This window comes from Heterodontus francisci, chromosome 11, assembly GCF_036365525.1.
Source record: "Heterodontus francisci isolate sHetFra1 chromosome 11, sHetFra1.hap1, whole genome shotgun sequence".
Lineage (NCBI taxonomy): Eukaryota > Metazoa > Chordata > Chondrichthyes > Heterodontiformes > Heterodontidae > Heterodontus > Heterodontus francisci.
The window spans coordinates 104,546,171-104,570,203 of record NC_090381.1 but is presented as its reverse complement, the minus strand read 5'-3'; the positions used below and the strand labels follow the sequence as shown (position 1 = coordinate 104,570,203).

The following is a 24,033-nucleotide window of genomic DNA, read 5'->3' as shown; positions in this document are numbered from 1 at the left end:
TATTTAACAAGGTCATGATGTTGTGAAGTGCAAAGACCTTACACAATGGGAACTCCCCTTGTTGATGGAGACAGTGTGTCTGCAAGCTATCTCAGTCAAGCGTTTAAATTATTCATATGGTTTCCCAGAACGAACAGAAGATTTGGAGTTGGTGGTAATTTGCTTTAGTTACTATCAGGGACATCCCATTTGTACCACATTTCTATGGAGATAGATGATGCGGGAGTGCCTGTTGGTTTTTTGATCTGATGCTTGCTGACACAATCAGTCAGTTGGCTTTTGGAAAAGCAGTTAGCTTCAGACAAGCAGTGGCTTTTGGAGCAACTGGACCCAAGAGCAAAGAGGCTCTCGGGAACCAAGGGTGTTTCTGTTTTGAGGAAGGCTCGTGCTGAAGCTGGGAAATCCAGATTTGGAAGGTGATCTCATACCTTGGCAGACAGCTTAGAAATTAAGGAAATTGTAATGAATTTCTAAGAGCTGTGGTACACTTTGAATTGGTCTCAGGAGACTTGAAAAAACTGCCAAAATCATGTTAAGGTATAGGGAAAATTCTAGGGGTGGAAGTAACAGTCAAATAGGAGTGTTCTGTTGAGATTTAGAGTTTGAAGTATATGTCTTCCTGTTCTGTTAAGATTTTAAGTTTAAAATATAAATGTTTCCAAATTGTAGTTTTAAGTTAGTAATGTTTTGCTTTGTTTAACTCTTGCATGGTAAAGTTTTTTGATTAAAATGTGAAATCTTGTAGCGTAATTCTTGCAGTAATAACTGGGAATTTGACTTTCTCTTTTGAAAAGTTAATGGTCCCAAACAGGATCGTAACAGAGAGCCAGCAAGGACATGACAGGCTGAATGGCTTCCTCATGTGCTGTAACCATTCTATGATTCAATTTATCGTGCCTCTTTAAGAATGGGCCCTTATTACCTCTTAATGATGATGACTTCAGTCATTAAAAAACACTTTGTTTACCATGGTAATAACTCTTCTCCATGGCGACAGCATCTTTTAAAAGTTTTGAGAAGAGTTCATGCATTCACTATTCCCAAATTATCCTGGAAGCTAAGAACAGTTCTCAATTGCTCCTCGGATTACAGACCACCTCCTCTAATGCCTTTCTCTACTACCTCTACCCCTGAAGCCAAGAGCAAGAATTTAAATCTGACCCCGAGTATGGTTGCAACGCAACTTTTTATTGTATTCAACCAAGTCTTGACACACTCAATGGCCAGAATTTTACACCACCCCAGCGAGCCGGATGGTGGCGGGGGGTAAAATTGAGCTGGAGGTTCCAGGAGGCCTTCCCAACCCACTCCCGCCTTTGCCCCACTTTATGTGTGCCCGTGGGCTGCCCGTGCCATGCTAATCAAGTTCTCCTGTCTCCAAGGGGATTTTAACAGTGGCAAGCTGGCATCCTGGAGACGTGAAAGGCCGCCCGGTGAAACTTGGCTTCCTCAACCTCCCGTAGGACCCAAGACAGCCCCCCACCTTCCACCAAACAACCACCCTTGCCTCACCGTGGCCCGAGTGATTACCCCTGGCGAGGCAAACCAAACTTACCTGCACTCCTGGCTTCATGTCCTCGGCTGGGCTGCAGTCCCAGCAGAGCACACCACTCCCGGTGGTGCTGCTGGGACTAAAAGCTGCCGGTCTAAGGATTGGTCAGCAGCTCAATGATGCAGGACTTCCTCCTTCAAGCAGGTGGCCATATAATGCAATGCAGTTGCTCATTGAACCATCAAAGGGAACTTAAGCGCCATAAATTAATCAACAGATTATCAGATACAAAACTGCATATCTCATGCAATTACGGGAGTGCATTATAATGACTGGAATATTGGGCAGGATCTATTGCAGGTGTTGTTTTAAAAATGCATTCTTGGGATGTGGGCATCACTGCTAAGACCAGCATTTATTGCCAATCCTTAGTGGCCCTGAGTGGCCTGCTAGGGCACTTTCAGAGGAGAGCTATGAATGAACTATGTTTGTATGTAACTGGAGTCACATGTAGGCCCAGACCAAGTAAGGAATGTGGGCTTCGTTTCCAAAATGTTATTTGTTTTACAGCAATTCAGCAGTTTCATGGTCACTGTCATCAATACCAGCTATTTGTTTCAATTTTTTTCAACTGAATTCAAATTCTCAAATTGCTACTGTGTGATTTAAACTGATGTCTCTGGATCGTTAACTGAGGCCACAAGATTACTAGTGTAGTAACATAATAACTACACTACCAAACCCCTTGGCAAGCATGCAATACACCACACCTGATCTTTCTCTTTGTGCTCCACTCAGATAATTACCTAATGAACCAAACTTAAAAGGAAAAAAAATCTGCACCGATATACAGGCCAAGTGCTGGAAAATGGAATTAGAATAGATAGGGGCTTGATGGCAGGCACAGACACGATGGGCTGAAGGGCCTGTTTCTGTGCTCCATAACTCTATGACGCTAACATTTTTTTTACACAACATTCTGGGATTTTACTATTGTTTTAGGATAAACTTCCCCAAATTCTTTCATTTTTCCGTGAAAACTATTAATGCATATCCTTAATTAATTTTCAGCTCCTATTATCGTAAAGTCCACAATACTCAGATGGTGGACAACATGAAGCAGATAAAAGGTAGGTTGAGTAGTAGTTGGGTCGGGCCGGAGAAGTTGCATTTTGCAGTAATTGCGAGGAGGCAGTGGACTTTGGTAACATTGGAGGTGGTTCTGAGCCAGGACAATAAATTTAACAGAAATAAAAGTCAGGGGGTTTCTGGGGGACATTGTCATGAAGAGGAAGGAGGAGTTGAAAATCTACCCGATGATGGTAAAAAAGCATAAAACACAATTTCTACTATTTGCTTTCTGGTTTTGTAATCTGGTGCATTTGGACCAGTCTGATAGCAAACGAGGACACGACAGTCATGCAGACACAATTGTTTTAGTTTGTTTCAGTGTCAGCTTGGCTCAATTCTCACCTTTGAGTTTGAGGCTAGTGGGTTCAAGCCCTATTCCTGCATTTCAGCCTATAATCCAGGTTAGCACTTCAGTGCAACACTGAGGGAGTGCTACACTGTGAAAAATGCTGTCTTCCATGTGCAATGTTAATCTGAGGTCCAGTCTGTCAGATCCCATGGCACTGTTTGAAGAAAAGAAGGAGAATTTATTATGATGTCCAGGGCTGGAGCATTTCAGCTATGAAGAGAGCCTGGGTAGGCTAGGGTCATTATCCTTATACCAGAGAAGGCTGAGGGGGACCTGATTGAGGTATACAAAATTATGAGGGGCATAGATAGGGTAGATAGGAAGAATTTCTTTTTCCATTAACGGAGGTGTCAATAACCAGGGGGCACAGATTTAGGGTAAGGGGCAGGAGGGTTAACGGGGAGTTGAGGAAAATATTTTTCATCCTGAGGCTGGTTGGAATCTGGCACACACTGCCTGAAGTGATGGTAGAGGCAGGAACCCTCACAACATTTAAGAAATATTTAGATGAGCACTTAAAATGCCATTGCGACCAAGGCTACTGGCCAAGTGCTGGAAAATGGGATTAGAATAGATAGGCTTGATGGCCGGCACGGACACGGTGGGCTGAAGGGCCAGTTTCTGTGCTGTATAATTCTATGGCTCTAATAGTTATCCTTTAACCAACACCACTAAAAACAGATTGGGGTCAATTTTCCTCTTCACCACCAGGGCGATAATGTGGCAAAAGAATCAACCCCCCACCCGCCCCCCCCCCCCCCCACCCCAAACCCCCATTTTGACCCTAAATGAAATGAAACTCAAGTAACTTCTAGAAGAGGTAAGTGATCCACTTTGTCAGATTACTGACCAGATGCTGAAGACAGTACGTTACCCCATTAAGTGCTATTTTGTCTTGTTGCTGTTTGCAGAACCTGCTGTGTTCTCTTCCTTGATGACAGTGAATACAATTCCAAAAAAATTAACTGGAGGTGAAGCAATTTGGGGCATCCAGAGGATCTGAAAGATGCAAGTTCTTCTTTTCTTTCCTACTGCAGAATTACGTAATATTTACTGCACAGAAATAGGCCGTTCGGCCCAGCTGGTCTATGTTGGTGCTTATGTTCCACACAAGCCTCCGTCCAGTCCTCCATCTAACCCTAACAGCAGAACATTATATTCCTTTCTCCCTCATGTGCTTATCTAGCCTCGTCTTAAATGTATCTACAGAAATACAAAATGGGCTTGCATTTATATAGCACCTTTCATGACATCCCAACGTGTGTTACAGCCAATGAAGTATTTTTGAAGTGTTGGCACCATCATGATGCAGGAAACATGGCAGCCAATTTTCACACAGCAAGTTTCCACTAACAGCAATGTGATAATGACCAGATTTTTAAAAAGTGATATTGATTGAGAAATAAATATTGGTCAGAACACTGAGGTTAACCCCCCCTGCTCTTACATCAGGTTAGTACCCTGGAACCTTCACTATCTACCTGAGACAGCAGGTTTGATATGTCATCTGCAAGATAACACGTCCTATGGTGCAGCACTTTCTGAAATGTCAGCTTAGATTTTGTTTTTCTGCCTCTGGAGTGGAACTTGAATCCACATCCTTCTAACTCAGAGACAAGCTTGCTACCAACTAAGCCAGAGCTGACACTGACAATGATAAATAAGGATAGTATGGAAAATATGGTGAAGAGAAGAAGCTTCCCATGGCCTGGGAATGTGACTGTTGCTGTAAGCTGATGTCCTTCCATTGCACAATGTGCAAGAGCTCACGTGAAATTGGCCAACACCATTGAAAGCATGTATGTGCAATTCTAGTGGTACAAGAGCTCACTGATGAAGGAAGTAAGATGATTTCTGAAAGCACCTCAATCAAAAATAATTGTGTTACGACCGACCGCTCCAAAGCCCCCAATCAAAATATACGATTCTGATTGTGGTGGGAGAGACGCACTTATAATTCAATCCCATCACTTCACAGATCGCCTAACATATCATTTAAAACTTTCCAAATTAAAGAAAGACCCAGCCAAATTGTACCATCTATTAACCAAACCAGGTGTCTTTAAATCAATATATTAACTCTTTAATTAGAAGAACTAAATTCTTAAACACTATGCAGATATGAACAACATTTAAAATAGAAAAAATAGATTCCTTGCAAATTTACAGTCCAATGTTGCTTGAAGTCCTCACAGGATGTTGCTCGAAATCCGCACAGAATGTTGCTTTCCTTCTCCAGCAAATTGCAACAATTAATAACTTGCAAATACTTTTAACAGAATCAATCTGACTTTAGTGTTTTTGAGGGATAAAAGATTGTCACAGTCTAACTTCCCTTTCTTCAGTTTAAGTTACCAGAGATCTCTGTCTTGGCTTGATGTTTTAGAATTTTGAGAGATAATAATGAAACAGACTAAATTCCTAGTCCTTCAGTTTAAATGGTTGAGAGCTCTCTTTCAGATGTACTAAACACCACTGCTGAGTCTTCTTTTCTGTCTGTGTCTGTTAGAACAAACTGTCTTCAACTCCTAAGCCAGTTCAAAACTAAATTGTAACAAATGTATCGCATCATACTCACTCCCAGTGGCTATATCTATGGTAATGAGAATGCACCCTTTGAATTGCCATCTCCAAATGGCTGTTTCTAAGGCAACGAAAATGCACCTTCCTATAACTCTTAAGGCTTGCCAGCTCTTAAAACAATACTGATCCTTTGCAAGCCTTAAAGGCAAACTGCATATTCCTGAAAAAAAGCTACAGGGCCCTGACAATTGTTTTAATAAATTTTTAAATAAGTTCCAGTTATCACCTGACACCAAAACACAGATAACATATAGAATAGGTTTGTGAACCGGCATGTGATGGTTTGCATGTGATGATTGCTAAGTGACTTCTGAGTTAAATTACAGTTGACTGAAATGCCAGTGTGTGTGGAGTCTGCTGATTCAAGAGAGGGATATAAACAGGACAGTCATGTGTGAAATTTAGCAGCTTGATGGTGAAAGAGAACTAGGCTCCATTTATAAATATTAGTTCTATTTTCAGCACTTTCTGATGAGGAATTGAGATAGTTCACATGTAGATGTAGAAGGCGACATAGATTATGTTTTACTGAAGTAAAACATTTTTTCTTCGTTTGCTTTTTGCCATCTTCCAACTGATAAATCATGGCATGCTGAAACATCAATTTACGCTGAATCGACTTCTATTTGCAACTAGTGCATGACTCAGTACTGAATTCATGAAACTCTGAACTTTGTTTTTTGATGTCCCAGATACATTTAAATAACTTAAAAAATATATTTTCTCCCTTTCCATACCAGAAGGTCATTGAGATTCTTGGTGGTGTACAATTATTTATTGGAATCTGACCCCAGGCAGGAGGACATCCCAATTGAAGTGGATCCTAAACTCACCTGACATCCCACACTTGTGTTGCCAACCCTCCAGGATTACCCTGGACTCTTCAGGAATTCTAGTATATGGTAAGAGCTGATCATTTTATAATACTGCCCTCTCTGCTGGGAGATGATATTGAATAAGAGAGTGAGACATCATGGTCGATTTAGTAGAGTCTCTGTGTGAGTCTCTGTATTTCATAGAAACATAGAAAATAGGAGCAGGAGTAGGCCATTCAGCCCTTCGAGCCTGCTCCACCATTCATTATGATCATGGCTGATCATCCAACTCAGTAGCCTGTTCCCACTTTCATCCCATACCTTTTGACCCCTTTAAACCCCAAGAGCTATATCTAACTCCTTCTTGAAAACATACAATGTTTTGGCCTCAACTGCTTTCTGTGGTAGCGAATTCCACAGACTCACTACTGTCTGGGCGAAGAAATTTCTTCTCATCTCAGTCCGGTCCAAACACCACAGAAAGGTAGCGATGAAAAAGAGATGGATTTTTTTTTTTACATTTCATTGGAATAATCAAGGACTGGAGAACATTGTGACACTTTTTGAAAACCCTGAAGTTAAATTTGAGAATGTTTGAGCAGTTCAGAAAGATTGCGCTGTGTCCAGATTTCACGTTATTGCACATCTCAGTCAGATATGTGAGCAGATGTGAATTTAGATTGAGTGGTGTATGTAGTTGCATGAAGAAGGCACAAAAAGATTATTTGGGGTCAATGGGGGAATTCAACACTGACAAAGAAGACTGGAGGAATTATGAATGAAGGCTTAACATTTGGATGAAAGCAAATAAAATAGGTGATGAGGATAAAGTTAATGTGTTCCTCACCATGATGGGGCTAGATGCCTTTGATATAGTGTCTAACCAGTGCTAGCCGACAGACCCCAGTACTCTGAGAACACCAAAATAAATGAGATTCTGGACTTGTATTATGGCACGACTAAGTATAAAAATCGCACTGAGAGTTGCATTCCATCAGAGGAAACAGTTGCCAAGTGAGTCTGTAGCAGATTACATTCTTAACATAAAGAAACTCTCTCACCAGTGTTGGTATGGTGTGAACCTTGGAAACAATTTCAAAGGAGGCTTGAAGAACTATAAAATCCCAGCATAGTTGTTGAGTAAAGGAAATAAGCTGATGTGGAGGGATGCCTACAATGAGGCCACGGCCATGGGAGTGGCAGGAAGAGATAGTTGCAAATTACAAGGGAGTTCTTTTTCCAAGCCGGCTGGTGAGGTCCACTGGATTTCAGTGGGATTTCAGCAGCCAACTCTGCAGTATCAGAAACAGACACAAACGATCTCAATGTCTCTTATTCCAGTCAAAATGCGATGCCTGAGGGAAAGTCGGTCATATCCAAATGGCATGCAGGATTAGAGGAAACATTAATGCTCCAGGTTGCGGTCAAGCTCCAGGTCGCAGTCAAGCACCAGATCAGGGCCAAGCGTCGGTTCGCAATTAAGCGTCAGGTCGAGGTCAGGATAGATCAAAAGCTAGTGTGGAAGCCTGGAAGTCCTCAAATGCACATATGATAAATATGGAAACAGAAGTTGATGTTATCAAGCAGGAAGATCAAGAGTTGTACTCTGTCAGCCATCAACAAAAACAACACATGGAAGCTGAGAGTAATATGGCTGAAGATATAATTCCAGCACCCGTAGTAGAATGAAAGTAGAAGATTCACTGTTTGCTTTCATCATCGGTACAGCTGCAGCAGTGCCTGTTATCTCGGAAGGAGAGTACAAGAAATCCCTAAGTCACATTCCCTTCGGCAAAACTGGTGTGAAACTGGTTATTCCAATAACAGTATCCCAGTGTTAGGTCAAGTGAGCGCTAGAGTGGAATATGATGATGCATCCTATTACTTGCCTTTGCTAGTAGTTGGGAAGGAATTGGCTTAAGAAGATACAGTTAAACTGGGTTGACTTATTTACAGTAGGGATCAGTAAGAGTACGTCTGGCATTGAGAAAGTGCTAAAACAGCACAATGTGGTTTTTGAGAAAGGAGGATCAAATGATAAAATTAGGCATCATAAGGCTGAAGACAAGATAAAGGACAATGTACAGCTGACATTTTGCAAGGCCAGACAAGTACCTTACACCCAGTTAGGAAAAGGGATTGTTGTGCATTATTCTAAGTTCATCCCCACCTTATGTTACGACCGAGTTGGAAGGAGTGCACTGTTTATTCTATTCCCACTTCTCCACAGGCCACAACATCTTTTTCTTTTCTTCTTTGGCCTCCTTGTCTCGAGAGACAATGGGTAAGCCCCGAGAGGTGGTCAGTGGATTGTGAAGCAACACCTGGAGTGGCTATAAAGGACAATTCTAGAGTGACAGACTCTTACACAGGCGCTGCAGATAAGTTGGTTGTCGGGGCTGTTACACAGTTGGCTCTCTCCTTGTGCTTCTGTCTTTTTTCCTGCCAACTGCTAAGTTTCTTCGACTCGCCACTCTTCAGCACCGCCTTTATGACAGTCTGCCGACTCTGGTGATCACTGGCAACTGACTCCCACAACTTGTGGTCAATGCCACAGGACTTCATGTCGCGTTTGCAGACATCTTTAAAGTGGAGACATGGATGGCCGGTGGATCTGATACCAGTGACGAGCTCGCTGTACAATGCGTCCTTGGGGATCCTGCCATCTTCCATGCGGCTCACATGGCCAAGCCATCTCAAGCGTCGCTTTTTCAGTAGGGTGTATATGCTGGGGATGTTGGCCGCCTCGAGGACTTCTGCGTTGGAGATACGCTCCTGCCACCTGATGTCAAGGATTCTCTGGAGGCAGCGAAGATGGAATGAGTTGAGACGTCGCTCTTGGCTGACATACGTTGTCCAGGCCTTGCTGCCATAGAGCAAGGTACTGTGGGCACAGGCTTGATACACTCGGACTTTTGTGTTCCGTGTCAGTGCGCCATGTTCCCACACCCTTTTGGCCAGTCTGGACATAGCAGCAGACGCCTTTCCCATGCACGTGTTGATTTCTGCATTGAGTGACAGGTTACTGGTGATAGTTGAGCCAAGGTAGGTGAACTCTTGAACCACTTCCAGAGTGTGGTCGCCGATATTGATGGATGGAGCATTTCTGACTTCCTATCCCATGGTCACAACATGTATTTAAACTTTCCGACTTACCAAAACTGTCAATCAGATACTCTATTTTTCCCCAGAATAAAGCACACCAACCAGGTTTCTTTAATAAACAATAGAATTATCCATTTATTATACCCCAAGTCTGAACTAATGATAAAGTAAACATACACGCGAATTGAAATATTAAAGCCCCTTATTTTTATCCTCACCCTCACACACACTCACATACACAACCAGTTAACCAGGGTAAAAAAAGGATTTCTGTTTACAGCTGTTATAAAGAAATGGAAGGAATAAAAAAAACTTAGACTGAAGAGAAAGTGTGGGAGTCCTTTGTTTTGGCGAGGTGTCCCAAAAGCGAATAGGGGGCTACCACTAGGAATATTCCTGGAACCATTCTTTCCATGTGATGTTGATGAATAGTCCGAGTAGGCTTTCAAGAGATGCAGCTACAGAAGGCTTCACATAGGTCTTACATCAGGTGTGCAGCAACAAAGGTTTCAATTCTCACACATTCGATGCAAAATTCCTTCAAAGATGCAGAATGTCTTCAAAGAGAGAGATAACAGTACAACTTTATACAGGATTTTTCTTTTCAAGAGCAAGATAAGCAGGGTCTTCTTCTGTTCTCCAGGCAGGCAAACATCTTTCTGTTCTTGGCCAAACACTCACTGGCTCTTTCAACAGTTAAAAATTAAACAAATCCTTTCCAGAGGCAAGTCCTATGACAGCCATAAATCCTGACTTGTCAATATGCAAATAGCTCTTCAGGTCAAAACACAACCTCCTGCTATGTTTATTTGAAATCAGATGCTTTCCAGTAAGATTTGTCTACTGGTCAACATTCTGTTGACCTTCCTTTTAAGAAAAACACCCAAAGTTCAGCTTCTTCAAGATTCCAGCATCCATGAAATCCTTTTCAGTTTTTAAAATATAGATTCTCAAGTTTTAACAAAAAATGGAAACCGTTGAAAGACTCAGCTAACACGTTCATCCCACTGTCTGAACTGCTCAAAAAGGAATCGCTTTAGTGTGACCTGTAGAGTGCCAGAAAGCATTTGAAGAAATGAAGTAAGGACTGACCAATGATGCTGTTTTGATTTACTATGATTCCAAGAAATAACTGATTATAGTGTGTGATACCTCACCACAAGGGTTAGATAGATGTGGTGGTATCTCACATAATGGAAGATGGTGTGGAGAGGCGTGTAGCATATGCTTCACGTATGTTAATGAAGTCAGAGCAAAATTAATCACAAGATAAGAAAGAGGCATTCGTCATCATATTTGCTGTCACAAAGTTTCACAAGTACCTGTGCAGTAGGAAATTCACTTTAGTATTGCTGAAAATAGTGACATGTTGCCGAAGCTTTTCGGCTTGCAATCATCAATCGCAATTATAACCAATGGAAGGGAAAACGACAACTTATAGTGCATGCGAAGAGAGTGCTGATTAGTTGGCAAGTGAACTTTGATTGGTAGAAGCATTGCCATGGTGAATGCACCTGTTTATGGTGACTGACAGTTAACTGCCAAGCTTTGTTTAAAATTTAAACCAGGCAGCTTGACTCTGATTGGTCAAGGCACTCCCCTGAGGAATGAACCAGCTGTCACTTACTTTGTTCAGCTGAAACGGGTGCAATGTTTGTACATGTTCTTTCTGTCTGCAAAGAACAGGGCCCTGTGTATTAATGCGCCACACAGTGAGCCCGACTGACAAACTTAAATTGGTTGTCAGCATAATTCTTAGCACACTATGGATTATTTAGCAAATGTTGTCCAATCGCGGAATCACATCTAATGTTGGACACTGTGCTTTGAGTTTTACAAGCACCAGCTGGTTGGGTACGGCCCGTACCTTGCCCATTACGAACAGCAGAAGGGACATGCTGTTTGATTCGATCCACCAGTCTTTGGGATGTGTGGCCTATATACCTAGCATCACACTGGCATTAAAATTCATATATCACGTTACTCATTTGTGTGATAGGCAAAACATCTTTTTGGCTTGACGGCAACATTCTGTTAGTGGCGAACACCACACGTGATGCTACTGCATAGTAGCAGCGTGAAACAGCTAGCTTTACCCGTTGCTTGAATTTTTGGGATACATTACCCTTCCAGGGTAATCTGAGGTAGACTGGGCACTTTTCAGGGCAGAAAAAGACAGCCTGAGGCCCATTCATAAGTTTGCATGATAAACAGCGAGAAATGATCTGATCAGTATAGACATTGTCATGCAGGATGTCTTTGATTCACCCTATTTCAGCATCAAGCTTGCATGGTGAGCAAATGGCTCAGACCCTATTTACGAGGTTGCCGATCTGGACAATCTTATAGCACATGGAACTGTAAGAATCCCAACGTGTGTATTGACCAGTGAAAGTAGGTTTGCGCTAGACCGTGGTAGAGAACCCCTCAACAGATTTCTCAACTAGTATGTCAAGGAAAGGAAAGGGCATTTGACTGCTCAATTTCAAAGGTGAATTTGAGCACAGGATGGAGCCTATTAAGATGTGCAAGGAAATTATTGCATGCAGCTGCGGATTCAAATATAGCAAACATATCATCTACCTATCAGAAATATGCAAGAGGTAGGAGGTTAGGTGTTATTCCATCAAAGACACATTTCTAATGAAACCCATCAGGGGAACACACACTGGTGTTGAGGCAATAGAATTTTTTTTACATGGAATTTACTCTGTATTTGTTATATATGTATTGATTGTGATTGCAAGAAAAAAACAAACAGGCAACCCAACCTGTTAAATTTCATTTATTGTTCAGAATGATTGAGTCACAACAGTGGAATCTACACAGCAATGTGGAAAATTGCCCAGGTATGTCCTGTACACAAAAAGCAGGGCAAGTCCAACCCGGCCAATTACCGCCCCATCAGCCTACTCGCAATCATCAGTAAAGTGATGGAAGGTGTCATCAAGCAGCACTTGCTTAGCAATAACCTGCTCAGTGACGCTCAGTTTGGGTTCCGCCAGGGCCCCTCAGCTCCTGAACTCACTACAGCCTTGGCACAAACATGGACACAGGAGCTGAACTCAAGAGGTGAGGTGAGAGTGACTGTCCTTGACATCAAGGCAGCATTTGACCTAATAAGGCATCAAGGAGCCCTAGCAAAACTGAGGTCACTGGGGTAAAAACAAGAAATGCTGGAAATACTCAGGAGGTCTGGCAGCATCTGTGGAGAGAGAAGCTAGTTCTGAAGAAGGGTCAATGACCTGAAATGTTAACTCTGCTTCTCTCTCCACAGATGCTGCCAGACCTGCTGAGTATTTCCAGAATTTCTGTTTTTATTTCAGATTTCCAGCATCCGTAGTATTTTGCTTTTATCTGAGGTCAATGGGAAATCTCTCCACTGTTTGGAGTCATACCTAGCACAAAGGAAGATGGTTGTGGTTGTTGGAGGTCAATCATCTGAGCTCCAGGACATCACTACAGGAGTTCCTCAGGGTAGTGTCCAAGACCCAACCTTCTTCAGCTGCTTCATCAATGACCTTCCTTCAATCATAAGGTCAGAAGTGGGGATGTTTGCTGATGATTGCACAATGTTCAGCACCATTCGTGACTCCTCAGATACTGAAACAGTCTGTGTAGAAATGCAGCAAGACCTGGACAATATCTAGGCTTGGGCTGATAAGTGGCAAGTAACATTTGCACCACACAAGTGCCAGGCAATGACCATCTCCAACAAGAGAGATAAATGGGCAATAAATGGTGGCCTGGCCAGCAATGCCCACATCCCATGAATGAATAAAAAAAAATATTGCATGTGAGGTAATCATTTTTTTTACAGTGGGGAGGGAGTGCAATATATCATGAGAGTTGATCAGATTGTAACACTGCTGTCTCTGTTGGGAGGATATATGAATAAAGGAGGGTGATAACATTGCCGATTAAGTTGCGTCTGCGTGTGTGTTATTTCCAGTCGAAGCACCACAGACTCCATAGCACAAGTTCAAGGAAGGAGTTGGCCCAATATCCTGGACAACATTTACCCCTCAACCAATGTCACAAACAGATTTTCTGGGCTTTATCCCATTGTTAATGTGGATCCTTGCTCTGGGCAAAATTAGCTGCCGTGTTTTCTGCATTATAAAAGTGACCAGACCTCGAAGGCTGCAAAGCTCTTTGAGTCGTCCTGAGGTTGCAAAAGGCACTATATAAATGCAAATTCTTTATTTCTAACCAGCACTACTATTGACAATGACATTGGTGATTAAACTGTTAGCGAACCACGCCCTCTACTATTGCAATAGTTCTCGAGAATAAATGTGAGAATGGAAAAGCTGGGCAGTAACTGTCAACACCAAATGATTCACTTCTCATTCCCTTTGCATTAATTTTCCTCTTGTCTTTGTCAACAGAAGGCTGTCATTACACTTAACAGAAACTAATTCCCTTCTTCTTTTCAGAATATAAACATTATTCCACATTCTTCCAGCTTATGAAAACAGAACATTGTGAATATCTAGGATCAGGCCATTGTACCGAATGTCGGGCATAGTAACCGAGGTGTGGTCTACGTTTTCAACCTCCCAGCTTCTGACTAAGTGGGAAAAACTACACCCCAATATGGTATGTTAACACATTTTGTATTTTCTAACTTCAGCACTGTGATGACAATTGACTACCTTCATTAGATAGAAGAATGAACTCTTTCAATATGCATCTTTCCAATTTAATATATGTTTAATATAACAAGATAAATATGGACAGGTAAATCCATTCAGCCTGTTCGATCTCATCCATCTGTTTTCACCATCACTGCCTTAAAGTCTTCCCTGCACCATTGGAATAGTGTCAGTATTCCAAGTCCCTCCTCATTACTGTAGCTACAACTTTTTGAGGCACTTCTTGCCCATTCAGGTGAATGTAAAAGCAGGGGAGCTCTCAACCAACATCACTAAAATAGATTATCTTGTCAATTATCACATTACTGCTTGTGGGACCTTGATTGCCACATTTCACTACATGAAAACAGTGACTGCACTTCATAAAAGGATATCATTGGCCAGGAAGTGCTTTGAGACATCGTAAGGTTGTGAAAGGCACCGTATAAATGCAAATTAGTTTTGCTTTATTTACGATGAATCATGTCAGCATTTCTGGGAAATCAGGAATTCTGATTATTATCAAGAGTTCCTGTGGGAAAGGGTTTATGTCTGGATGTCAGGGGAGGACCAGGATCTGACTTAGATGCAAAAACAGAAAATGCTGGAAATATTCAGCAGGTCAGGCAGCATCTGTGGAGAGCAAAACAGAGTTAACGTTTCAGGTCTGCGACCTTTCATCAGAACTGACCTGCTGAGTATTTTCAGCATTGTCTGCTTTTGCTTCAGCTTTATTGCATCTGCAGTATTTTGCTTCTGACTTATGTGCGATGCCTCACTTTCAACTTTCACCTCAGTTGAAGGTTTTGTCAACACTCACAGCCGAGGTTGATGCACGAACAATGGCCACTTGAAGTGAAAGGCAGTGACAGAGGAACCGTAGCTGTTTCACACCTTTCCTGAGAGTCAGGGAGAAAACTGCGGGGGCAGGGGGAACAGGGGGAGAGGTGAAGAAAATATGAAAAGTGATCATTGAAGTGCCTTCATGGAAAATGAGGATAAAAGCTCAACAAAGCGGCAGTTTCAGATCAAGGTTACGAGGAACATGGGAACAGGAGGAACCTGTTCATTCCCTTGAGCCTGTTCAGTCATTCAAGAAGATCATGATTGATCTGTATCTTCACTCCATCTATCCAACTTGGTTTTGTAAGCTTTAATATCCTTACCTAACAGAGATCTATCAAGCTCAGTTTTGAAATTTTCGGTTGACCTCCAACCTCAACAGCTTTTTGGGAGAAAGAATTATAAATTTACAGAACACTTTGTGTGAAGACGTGCCACCTGATATCACCCTTGATTGACCTTGCTCTAATTTTGAGATTATGCCCCCAGCTTCTGGACTCTCCCACCAGAGAAAATAGTTTTTCTCTATCTACCCTTTCAAATCCTTTAATCTTCTTAAACTCCTCAATTTGATCACCCTTTAATCTTCTATACTCAAGGGAATACAAGGCCTGTCGATGCAACCTGACCTCATAATTTAACCTTTTTAGTCCAGTCATCATTCAGGTGTATCTGTACAGCCACCCCCACACCCCCCTCCTCCCCCATCCTCCTCCCAATATACTCAACGACTGAGCAGCCACAGCCTCCTGTGGTAGAGAAGTCCAAAGATTCACAATTCTTTGAGTGAAGAAATTTCTCCACATCTCAGACCTAAACGGCCAACCTCTTATCCTGAGACTGTGACCTGAGTTCTAGACTCAGCCAGCGAAAACAGCCTGTCAGTGTTCATTCTTCTGAACATTCGAGAGAATGGGCCCATTCGACTCACTCTCTCCTCATAGGACAACCCTCTCATCCCAGGAATCAATCTCGTGAACCTTTGTTGCACCCCCTTTCAGGCAAGAATCTCCTTCCTTAGATATGGATACTAAAGGTTTACTGCAGTGTGGTCTCGCCACGGCTGAGGATTTGAAAATCCCTATGGTCGTGTCTGAAGCACGCTGTGCAGTGTCAGGACTTGGCACCAGCTCCCATTTCCAGTTCCCAAACCCTGATTGAAGATCCAGCCCCAGGTTTCCGAAATCCCAGCAGTTTTTCTATCTTTAACACCCCCACACCCCTCCATCACACACCAACACCCGCACCATCCACCTCGCTTGTGGTTATAAATTTCCCCCGGCATGTCTTTATCCCTCTCCTTTCCCATCCAGAAAAATAGAAACAGAGAAAATAGGAGCAGGAGTAGGCCTCTCGACCCTTCGGGCCTGCTCCACCATTCAAAAGAGATCATGGCTGATTGTCTAATTCAGTACCCTGTTCCCGCTTTCTCCCAATATCCCTTAATCCCTTTGGCATTAAGAAATATATCTATCTCTTTCTTGAATGCATTTAATGACTTGGCCTCCACTGCCTTGTGCAGTCGAGAATTCCATGGGTTCACCACCCTCTGAGTGAAAAAATTAGTCCTCATCTCGGTTCTAAATGGCATACCCCATATCCTGAGACTGTGACCGCTGGTTCTGGACTCCCCAGCCATCGGGAACATCTTCCCTGCATTTAGCCTGTCTTGTCCTGTTAGAACTTTATAGGTTCCTATGAGATCCCCTCTCATTCTTCTAAACTCTCGTGAATATAGGCCCAGTCGACCCAATCTCTGCTCATACGTCAATCCTGCCATCCCAGCAATCGGCCTAGTAAATCTTCTTTGCGCTCCCTCTATGGCAAGAACATCCTTCCTCAGATAAGGCGACCAAAACTGCACGCAATACTCCAGATGTGGTCTCACCAAGGCCCTGTATAACTGCAGTAAGACATCCTTGCTCCTGTACTCGAATCCTCTTGCAATGTAGGCCAACATACCATTCACCTTCCTAACTACTTGGCTGCACCTGAATGCTTACTTTCAGCAATTGGTGTACAAGGACACCCAGGTCTCGTTGCACCTTCCCCTTTCCCAATCTATCACCATTCTCGCTTTGTATCATCAACAAACCTGGATACATTACACTCAGTTGTCCAAGGTTCTGGTGAGACCATATCTGGAATACCATGTGCAGTTTTGGTCTCCTCATTTGAGAAGGAGATGGTACAGTGAAGGTTCACTAAATTGGTCCCTGGGATGAGGGGGTTGTCCTATGATGAGAGACTGAGTAAATTCTCTGCAGGTTAGAAGAATGAGAGGCAACCTCATTGAAACAGATAAGATTCTGAAGGGGCTGGATAGGGTAGATGCTGAGAGATTGTCTCTGCTAGTACAGGAATCTAAAACATGGGGGCACAGTCTCAGGATAAGGAACCGATCACTTAGGACTGAGATGAGGAGAAATGACTTCACTCAAAGAGTTGCGAATCTTTGGAATTCTCTACCCCAGAGGGTGGTGGATGCTCCATTATTGAATACATTTAAGGTTGGGATAGACAGATTTTTGGTCTCTCAGGGAAACAAGGGATATGACGAGCGGGCGGGAAGGTGGCGTTGAGGCCTAAGATCAGCCATGATTGTATTGAATGGCGGAGCAGACTCGATGGGCCATATGATGTATTCCTACACCTATTTCTTGTGTTTTTATGTTGTGTTCAGTCCTCTCATCTAAGTCATTGATATACATTGTAAATAGCTGATCCCCAAGAGCTAATCTTGGTGGCAACCCACTAGTTACAACCTGTCAATCCAAGAATGACCCATTCATTTCTGCACATTGTTTTCTTTTTGTCAACCAATCCTCAATCCATGCTAATATGTGCCCCCCCCACCACCACCAATACCACAAACCCTTATCTTGTGTAAGGTTAGGAGAGCTTTACTTTCTCAGAGGATTGCTGGGGCATGGAATGCCTTGTCATGGGGAATTGTTGAGGCAGGGATCAAGGTAAAGAGAGTATGCATTTGAGATAGAAGAAGAATGAAGGTTATGGGGAGAGAGCAGGGCAGAGAGGTTAGTTTTTAGATTGCTGCATCAGAAAGCTGGCACAGCCTTAATGGGCCAAATGGCCTTTTCCTGTGTCGTAAACTTATATTGTTCTATGGCTCTAAGTTGATTGAACCATCAGTTGAATGTAACTGATCTTGATTGTCCTCTACTGTATGAATTTGTCAATTGAGTAATAACGAACCAGTTATCTCCTGATACAGTGAAACTATTGTACATATAAAAACTGAAATGATAAGAACAGTCTCACATATTTCAGTTTGGAATATCAACATTATTTCTCTAAAACTATAAGATGTTCATGTCATATATCATAAGCCATTTTGCGATGCCCATGTTGTGCTATGTCTTTTTTTGATTTTTAGGAAGTGAATGACACATGTTTGAACATCAATCCTCAACTGGAGAAGTACTACCTTCCAACCATGTATGGGATGGAGTTTATATTAGGACTTGTAGGCAACCTTAGTGTGATATGGGGCTATATATTCTGTCTGAAGGAATGGAAGTGCAGCAACATCTACCTTTTCAATCTTTCCATCACAGACCTGACATTCATTTGCACCCTTCCCATGCTCGTAGTCTACTACGGCAAAGGCAACAAGTGGACATTTGGCCAGGTAATGTGTGTATTAAATAGATACATCCTTCACATTAACATGTATACGAGCATCTTATTTCTCAGTTGCATCAGTTTCGATCGGTACCTACTGGTGATGAGCCCGCTGAAACTTCACTTTTTTCAGAAGAAGTGGAACGCCATTGTCATCTGTGTTGGTATTTGGATATTTGTAACACTGGAGTTAGTGCCCATATTCATTTTCATCGAGGCTGATCATATCAATACCACAAGCAATAAGTCCCTCCTACTGTGTTTAGATTATGCCAGCTCAGGAAATGCCTCTGACAATCTGATTTACAGCATGTATCTCACAGTTTTTGGTTTTTTTCTACCACTCTGCATCATGCTTTTCTTCTACATCCAAACTGCACGTGGCCTGAAGAAAATACAGCAACAGCGCACCAAGATTCAGGTGGAAAAGCCCCTTACATTGATCATATTGGCCATCGTCATTTTCTTGATGTTCTTCACCCCTTATCATATCATGCGTAATGTCCGCATTGCTTCCAGAATGGAGAACAACAGCATGTCAGAATGTGCCAAATTAACTGTGAAGGCTCTTTACGCTATCAGTCGGCCCATTGCTTTCCTCAACTCGATTACAAACCCCATTTTCTACTTCATGTTGGGGGACAGGTTCAGAGAACAATTTTTCAACAAGCTGAAAACCATCTTCTTAAGAAATTCTGAGACCACCTATCAGAAAGAAGATAGTACCACCAAGCCCACTGGGTTAAATACAGGCTCAGAGGAAATCATTTTGTAACTAAAACCCATGCTTTCCAAAGTTCTCCATGACTAGTGGCTTTCCTCACCTCATGTTTGGATCTGGTGATAGAGATTAATTGCTGTGATTAGTTAACAACTCCATTATTATTCTACCATGTGACCACCAGGATAGTAGAAGGCAAATTTCATCTAGTAATTTCGATCTTCCTAACCCTTCACACAATAGTTCACTTATAAACATTATTGTAAATTTCAACCTTTGTGAAAAGTAAGTTTCAATATGATAATAGCATCCATTGTGTTTCTCTTCTTCTATAGTCTGTGTAGTTAAAGTATTCTTGTAATGCTCTGGATTTTCACCACGAGCATTCTGACATTCTTCCTTCTCCAGGATAGATCACATGTCGAACAAGAACAGGATACCCTTGGTCAGGTGTCATGCAAATAGCTTATAAATCCTTCCTCAAAATTGAAAGATCTTATAGATGAACAATATTTAAAAAGGAGCTGAACGAGGGGAAGTGAGGAAAGAGAGGAAACACACTCTGAAATACCAATGCAAATTGTCGTTGAAATGGAGTGGTGAGAAAACCACAGCAACATTCAGGCATGGTTAATTTAAGATAAGTAACCATTGAAAAGTCAATTAGACAGTGAGGCAAGCATCATAAAAATTGTCATCCTCAGCATGCAAGCTGTCTGCGCAGGAATGACAGGCACAAAAATATTAATGAGGCCTGATGACCAATTTCGGACTAGAAACAGACCCTGTTACCTTTACAAATGCAGCTGGCAGCAAGGGAGTACAAGTTTCCTGTCAGCTGCACATCATTTCCTTCTTCTCAGTTGCCAACTGGCTCGCTGAGCTTTTCTGCCATTTTCTCTTTGGCACCGAATGTTGCTAAGAAGAGGCTTGTGCCAAGTCAAGAGGCCTCCCTGTGCCCAACAGCCCTGGAATTTCCAAACATTAACTATGAATGTTGAGTGAAACAAGCACTTCAGGTGACGGGTACTGTGCAATTATACTTGTTTCTCAAACCATTCATGGACCATCTGAATCACAGTCCAATTGCTCACAACCCATTACAAAGACAGCCTGCAGAATTTTCTCCAGTCCTGTTTGACTTACCTCTTAATCAACTTTTTTGGGGTCTTTTTATGTTGCTATGTTCCTCCCTTGCTGGGACGCCCATCGCTAAAACGAGATACCCACCCCCCACACCCTCAAATGCCCTTTAAGATATTATAACGTGTTGATCTTGCTTATCAGCTTATTTGTTTAAAAAATTTACATGGGGCCATTCACTCCCTCCTCCACTGGTACATTGCAGGTGCAGTGTGTACTATCCACAGGATGCACTGCAAAAACTCGCCAAGACTTCTTCATCAGCACTTCCCAAGTTCGTGACGTACACCACCTAGAACAACAAGGGCAGCAGGTGCATGGGAACACCATCACCTCCTAGATGCCCTCCAGGTCACACAACATCTAGACATTGGACATATATCGGTTGATTCTTCATGGTCACTGGGTCAAAATCGTGGAACTACCTACCTCAGAGCACCATGAGAGCGCCCTCACCACGTGGCTGCAGCGGTTCAAGATGGTGGTCCACCATCACTTTCTCAAGGGCATGAGGGATGGGTAATAAATTCTGGCCTTGCCAGCAACATCCATATACCAAGAATGAATAATAAACCATCCCCACCCACCACCTCCAGAGCATTGGTCCTCATGCTATTGTCCCTTGTTTTCAAACATCAAACACATAATTTACCTGCAATGTAATCTGGTTCCCATATGGAAGACGCAACCTTTTTATTAACAGTAGACTGAAACAATATTTAATATAACAAGGGAATTTCCCAATGAGATTATCGAGCTAAATTTAGCTGAAGTATGTAAGTATGCTTTTAAGTAGTTTCTGGCATGGCTTAAAACAATTCCTGGAGTTTTCCCCTTCTGTAGCCAAATAAAGTGGATTCTCTAATTTTGTTGCTCATAAAGCTACAGAATCTGATTGACTACCCATTATAGACGCCCTCCACTTTTACTTCAGCAACACCTCGACATAAAAATTCTTATCCATGTATTGAAATCTCTCCAAGGCCTTGCTCCCAGTCTCTGTAACTTCTCCAGCCCTACAACCCTCCGAGAACTCTGCATTCCCCAAATTGTACCCTGTTGCACATCTCCAATTTTCATCGCTCTACCTTTGGCGGCCTTGTCTTCAGTTGCCTGGGTCCTAAGCTCTGGAATTCTCTCTCTAAACCTCTTTGTCTCTTTACCTCATTCTCCTCCTTTGAGATGCTCCTATCTCTTTGGCCAAGCTTTTGACTCCGTGTCCTAATATCTCTTTACATTGCTCAGTGTCTAAGTTTGTTTGATAATGCTCCTTCTAACTTTTTAATACATTACAGATACTATATAAATGCAAAAACAAGAAATGCTGGATTCACTCAGCAGGTCTGGCAGCATCTGTGGAAAGAGAAGCAGAGTTAACGTTTCGGGTCAGTGACCCTTCTTCGGAAGTTCCGAAGAAGGGTCACTGACCCGAAACGTTAACTCTGCTTCTCTTTCCACAGATGCTGCCAGACCTGCTGAGTGAATCCAGCATTTCTTGTTTTTGTTTCAGATTTCCAGCATCCGCAGTATTTTGCTTTTACTATATAAATGCAAGTTGTTATTGTTGTTTCCATTGATTTACATTGAAAATAAAGCAATTCTATAATTATTGACCAATCTAATGGCAGTACCAGTTTTATACCGGGCAGCAAGTTGTAGATCGACATGAAGACTCCTAACCACCCCGTGATCAAGTATGTCAATTGTATTAATTGCTATTTGGTCACATTAGCCTTTCTTCCAAGGCCACAATACTCCATCACAGTAGGCTTTCTCGAACACTGAAGTTGTTAACAGTGATGAGTTGCACCCAGGTTTCCACACGGATTATCGTTAGGAAACCATGAACTGCAAAATCATAGAATTTTACCAGGCAGAAGGAGGCCATTTTGCCTATCATGCCTGTGTCAGCAGAGCTATCCAATCAGTCTCACTCCCCTGATCTTTCCCCATAGCCCTGCAATTTTCTCCCCTTCAAAGCATGGTGGCTCCTGCAGATGAATAGTCATCAATGTGAATAATGGCCTGTGGGACCATCTCCCTTCAAGCAATTACTGCCTTCAAGAAAGACACGGAAAATACTGGAATTTAAAGAAGAGTTTTGCATGCACACAGCATCAAAAGTGAAAAACAAGCAAATATTTTGAACAGTGTAAACACAAACAGCCATAAAGACAGGGCTAAAATGTGGCGAGTCGAAGAGACTTAGTAGTTGGCAGGAAAAAAGACAGAGGCGCAAGGGGAGAGCCAACTGTGCAACAGCCCCGACAAACAAATTTCTCTGCAGCACCTGTGGAAGAGCCTGTCTCTCTAGAATTGGCCTTGATAGCCACTCCAGGTGCTGCTTCACAAACCACTGACCACCTCCAGGCGCGTATCCATTGTCTCTCGAGATAAGGAGGCCCAAAGAAGAGAAGTAAACACAAACATTTTAGAAGGAAGTCCACTGTCATGCCATTCACTTGTGACTTGTATTCACAGCAAAAAATATATGTCATGCACAACTTTTTTTATATTATATATCATATCAGTATGACAATCAAACTAACTCAGATTACAAAAGAATAGCAACAGTTAGACATGATATTCATTGCGATGATGCAACACAGTGATGTGAAATCATTTTGTGTTATGTGGTGGCAGGTTGTATTGTAAAATCCTAGAAATCTTTGTACAGGTGGAAGCCATTCTGTGCTGGTTTTAGCCTCCAGATTCCCTTGCCCTCCAAAGCTATCTATGATTGCTCAGGATATAATACACAGAAATAGGCCATCTGGTCCAATCAGTCTATGTCCGCATTTATGCCCCACTCGAACCTCATTCCTCATCTAACTTTATCAGCATAACCCACTATTCCCTTCTCCCACATATGCCTATCTCGTACCTATACTGTTCATCTCAGCTGATCCCTGTGGTAGCAAGTTCCAATTCTGATCACTCTCTGGGTAAAGAAGTTTCTTCTGAATTCCCTATTTGATTTCTTGGTGACTGTCTTATATTGATGTCCTCTGGTCTTGCTCTTTCCCACAAGTGGAAACATTCTCTCTGTGACTACTCTACGAAAACCTTTCCTAATTTCAAAGACCTCAATTAGCTCACCCCTTAGCCTTCTCTTTTCAAGAGAAAAGAGTTCCAGCCTGTTCATCCTCTCCTGATATCTATACTGCTGCATTTCTGGTATCATCATTGTAAATCAGGTTTTTTTTTGCGCCCTGTCCAGTTGTATGGTAACCACAATGTAAACAAAAATGTAAAATCGGAATATTTTTATATTTTAAAGATTTTGATTTGAGATTATTTTTAGATAGAGAATACAATCTATTAGTTTTCTAACTTTTTTTACTTTCTGTACATAAATATGTTCTGAAAAACTATTGTGATATTGAATTCAAATATATACTTGGAAGCTTGGTATATTAATTGTGTGGAAAAATGATTATTTTTGCTATTCTTTGTCCTTCATTTGGAGTTGATATCTTCAGAGGAATGTTGGGAGGCAGAAAAGACCATTTGATGCACCTAATCCATTCATGAACCATCCATTCTATAGTGAACTCGACCCAATCTAT

General features: G+C 42.1%; 1 protein-coding gene across 15 annotated transcripts in view; it reads left to right on the top strand.

Annotated features, from left to right (window-relative positions):
- Positions 1–21,818, top strand: part of LOC137375445 (succinate receptor 1-like) — an 81,566-nt gene extending 59,748 nt beyond the window's left edge. For 3 of the 15 annotated variants that reach the window (XM_068042682.1, XM_068042677.1, XM_068042679.1), the window contains exons 2-6: positions 2,564–2,622; positions 3,884–3,980; positions 6,296–6,457; positions 13,915–14,077; positions 18,353–21,818. In XM_068042682.1, the coding sequence (XP_067898783.1) occupies positions 13,994–14,077; positions 18,353–19,375 (1,107 nt within the window). In that variant the 5' untranslated portion in view covers positions 2,564–2,622; positions 3,884–3,980; positions 6,296–6,457; positions 13,915–13,993 and the 3' untranslated portion in view covers positions 19,376–21,818. The remainder of the gene's footprint in view (positions 1–2,563; positions 2,623–3,883; positions 3,981–6,295; positions 6,458–13,914; positions 14,078–18,352) is intronic. The other 12 variants (XM_068042683.1, XM_068042678.1, XM_068042681.1 and 9 more) reach the window with 9 other exon arrangements.
- The last annotated feature ends 2,215 nt before the right edge of the window (positions 21,819–24,033 follow it).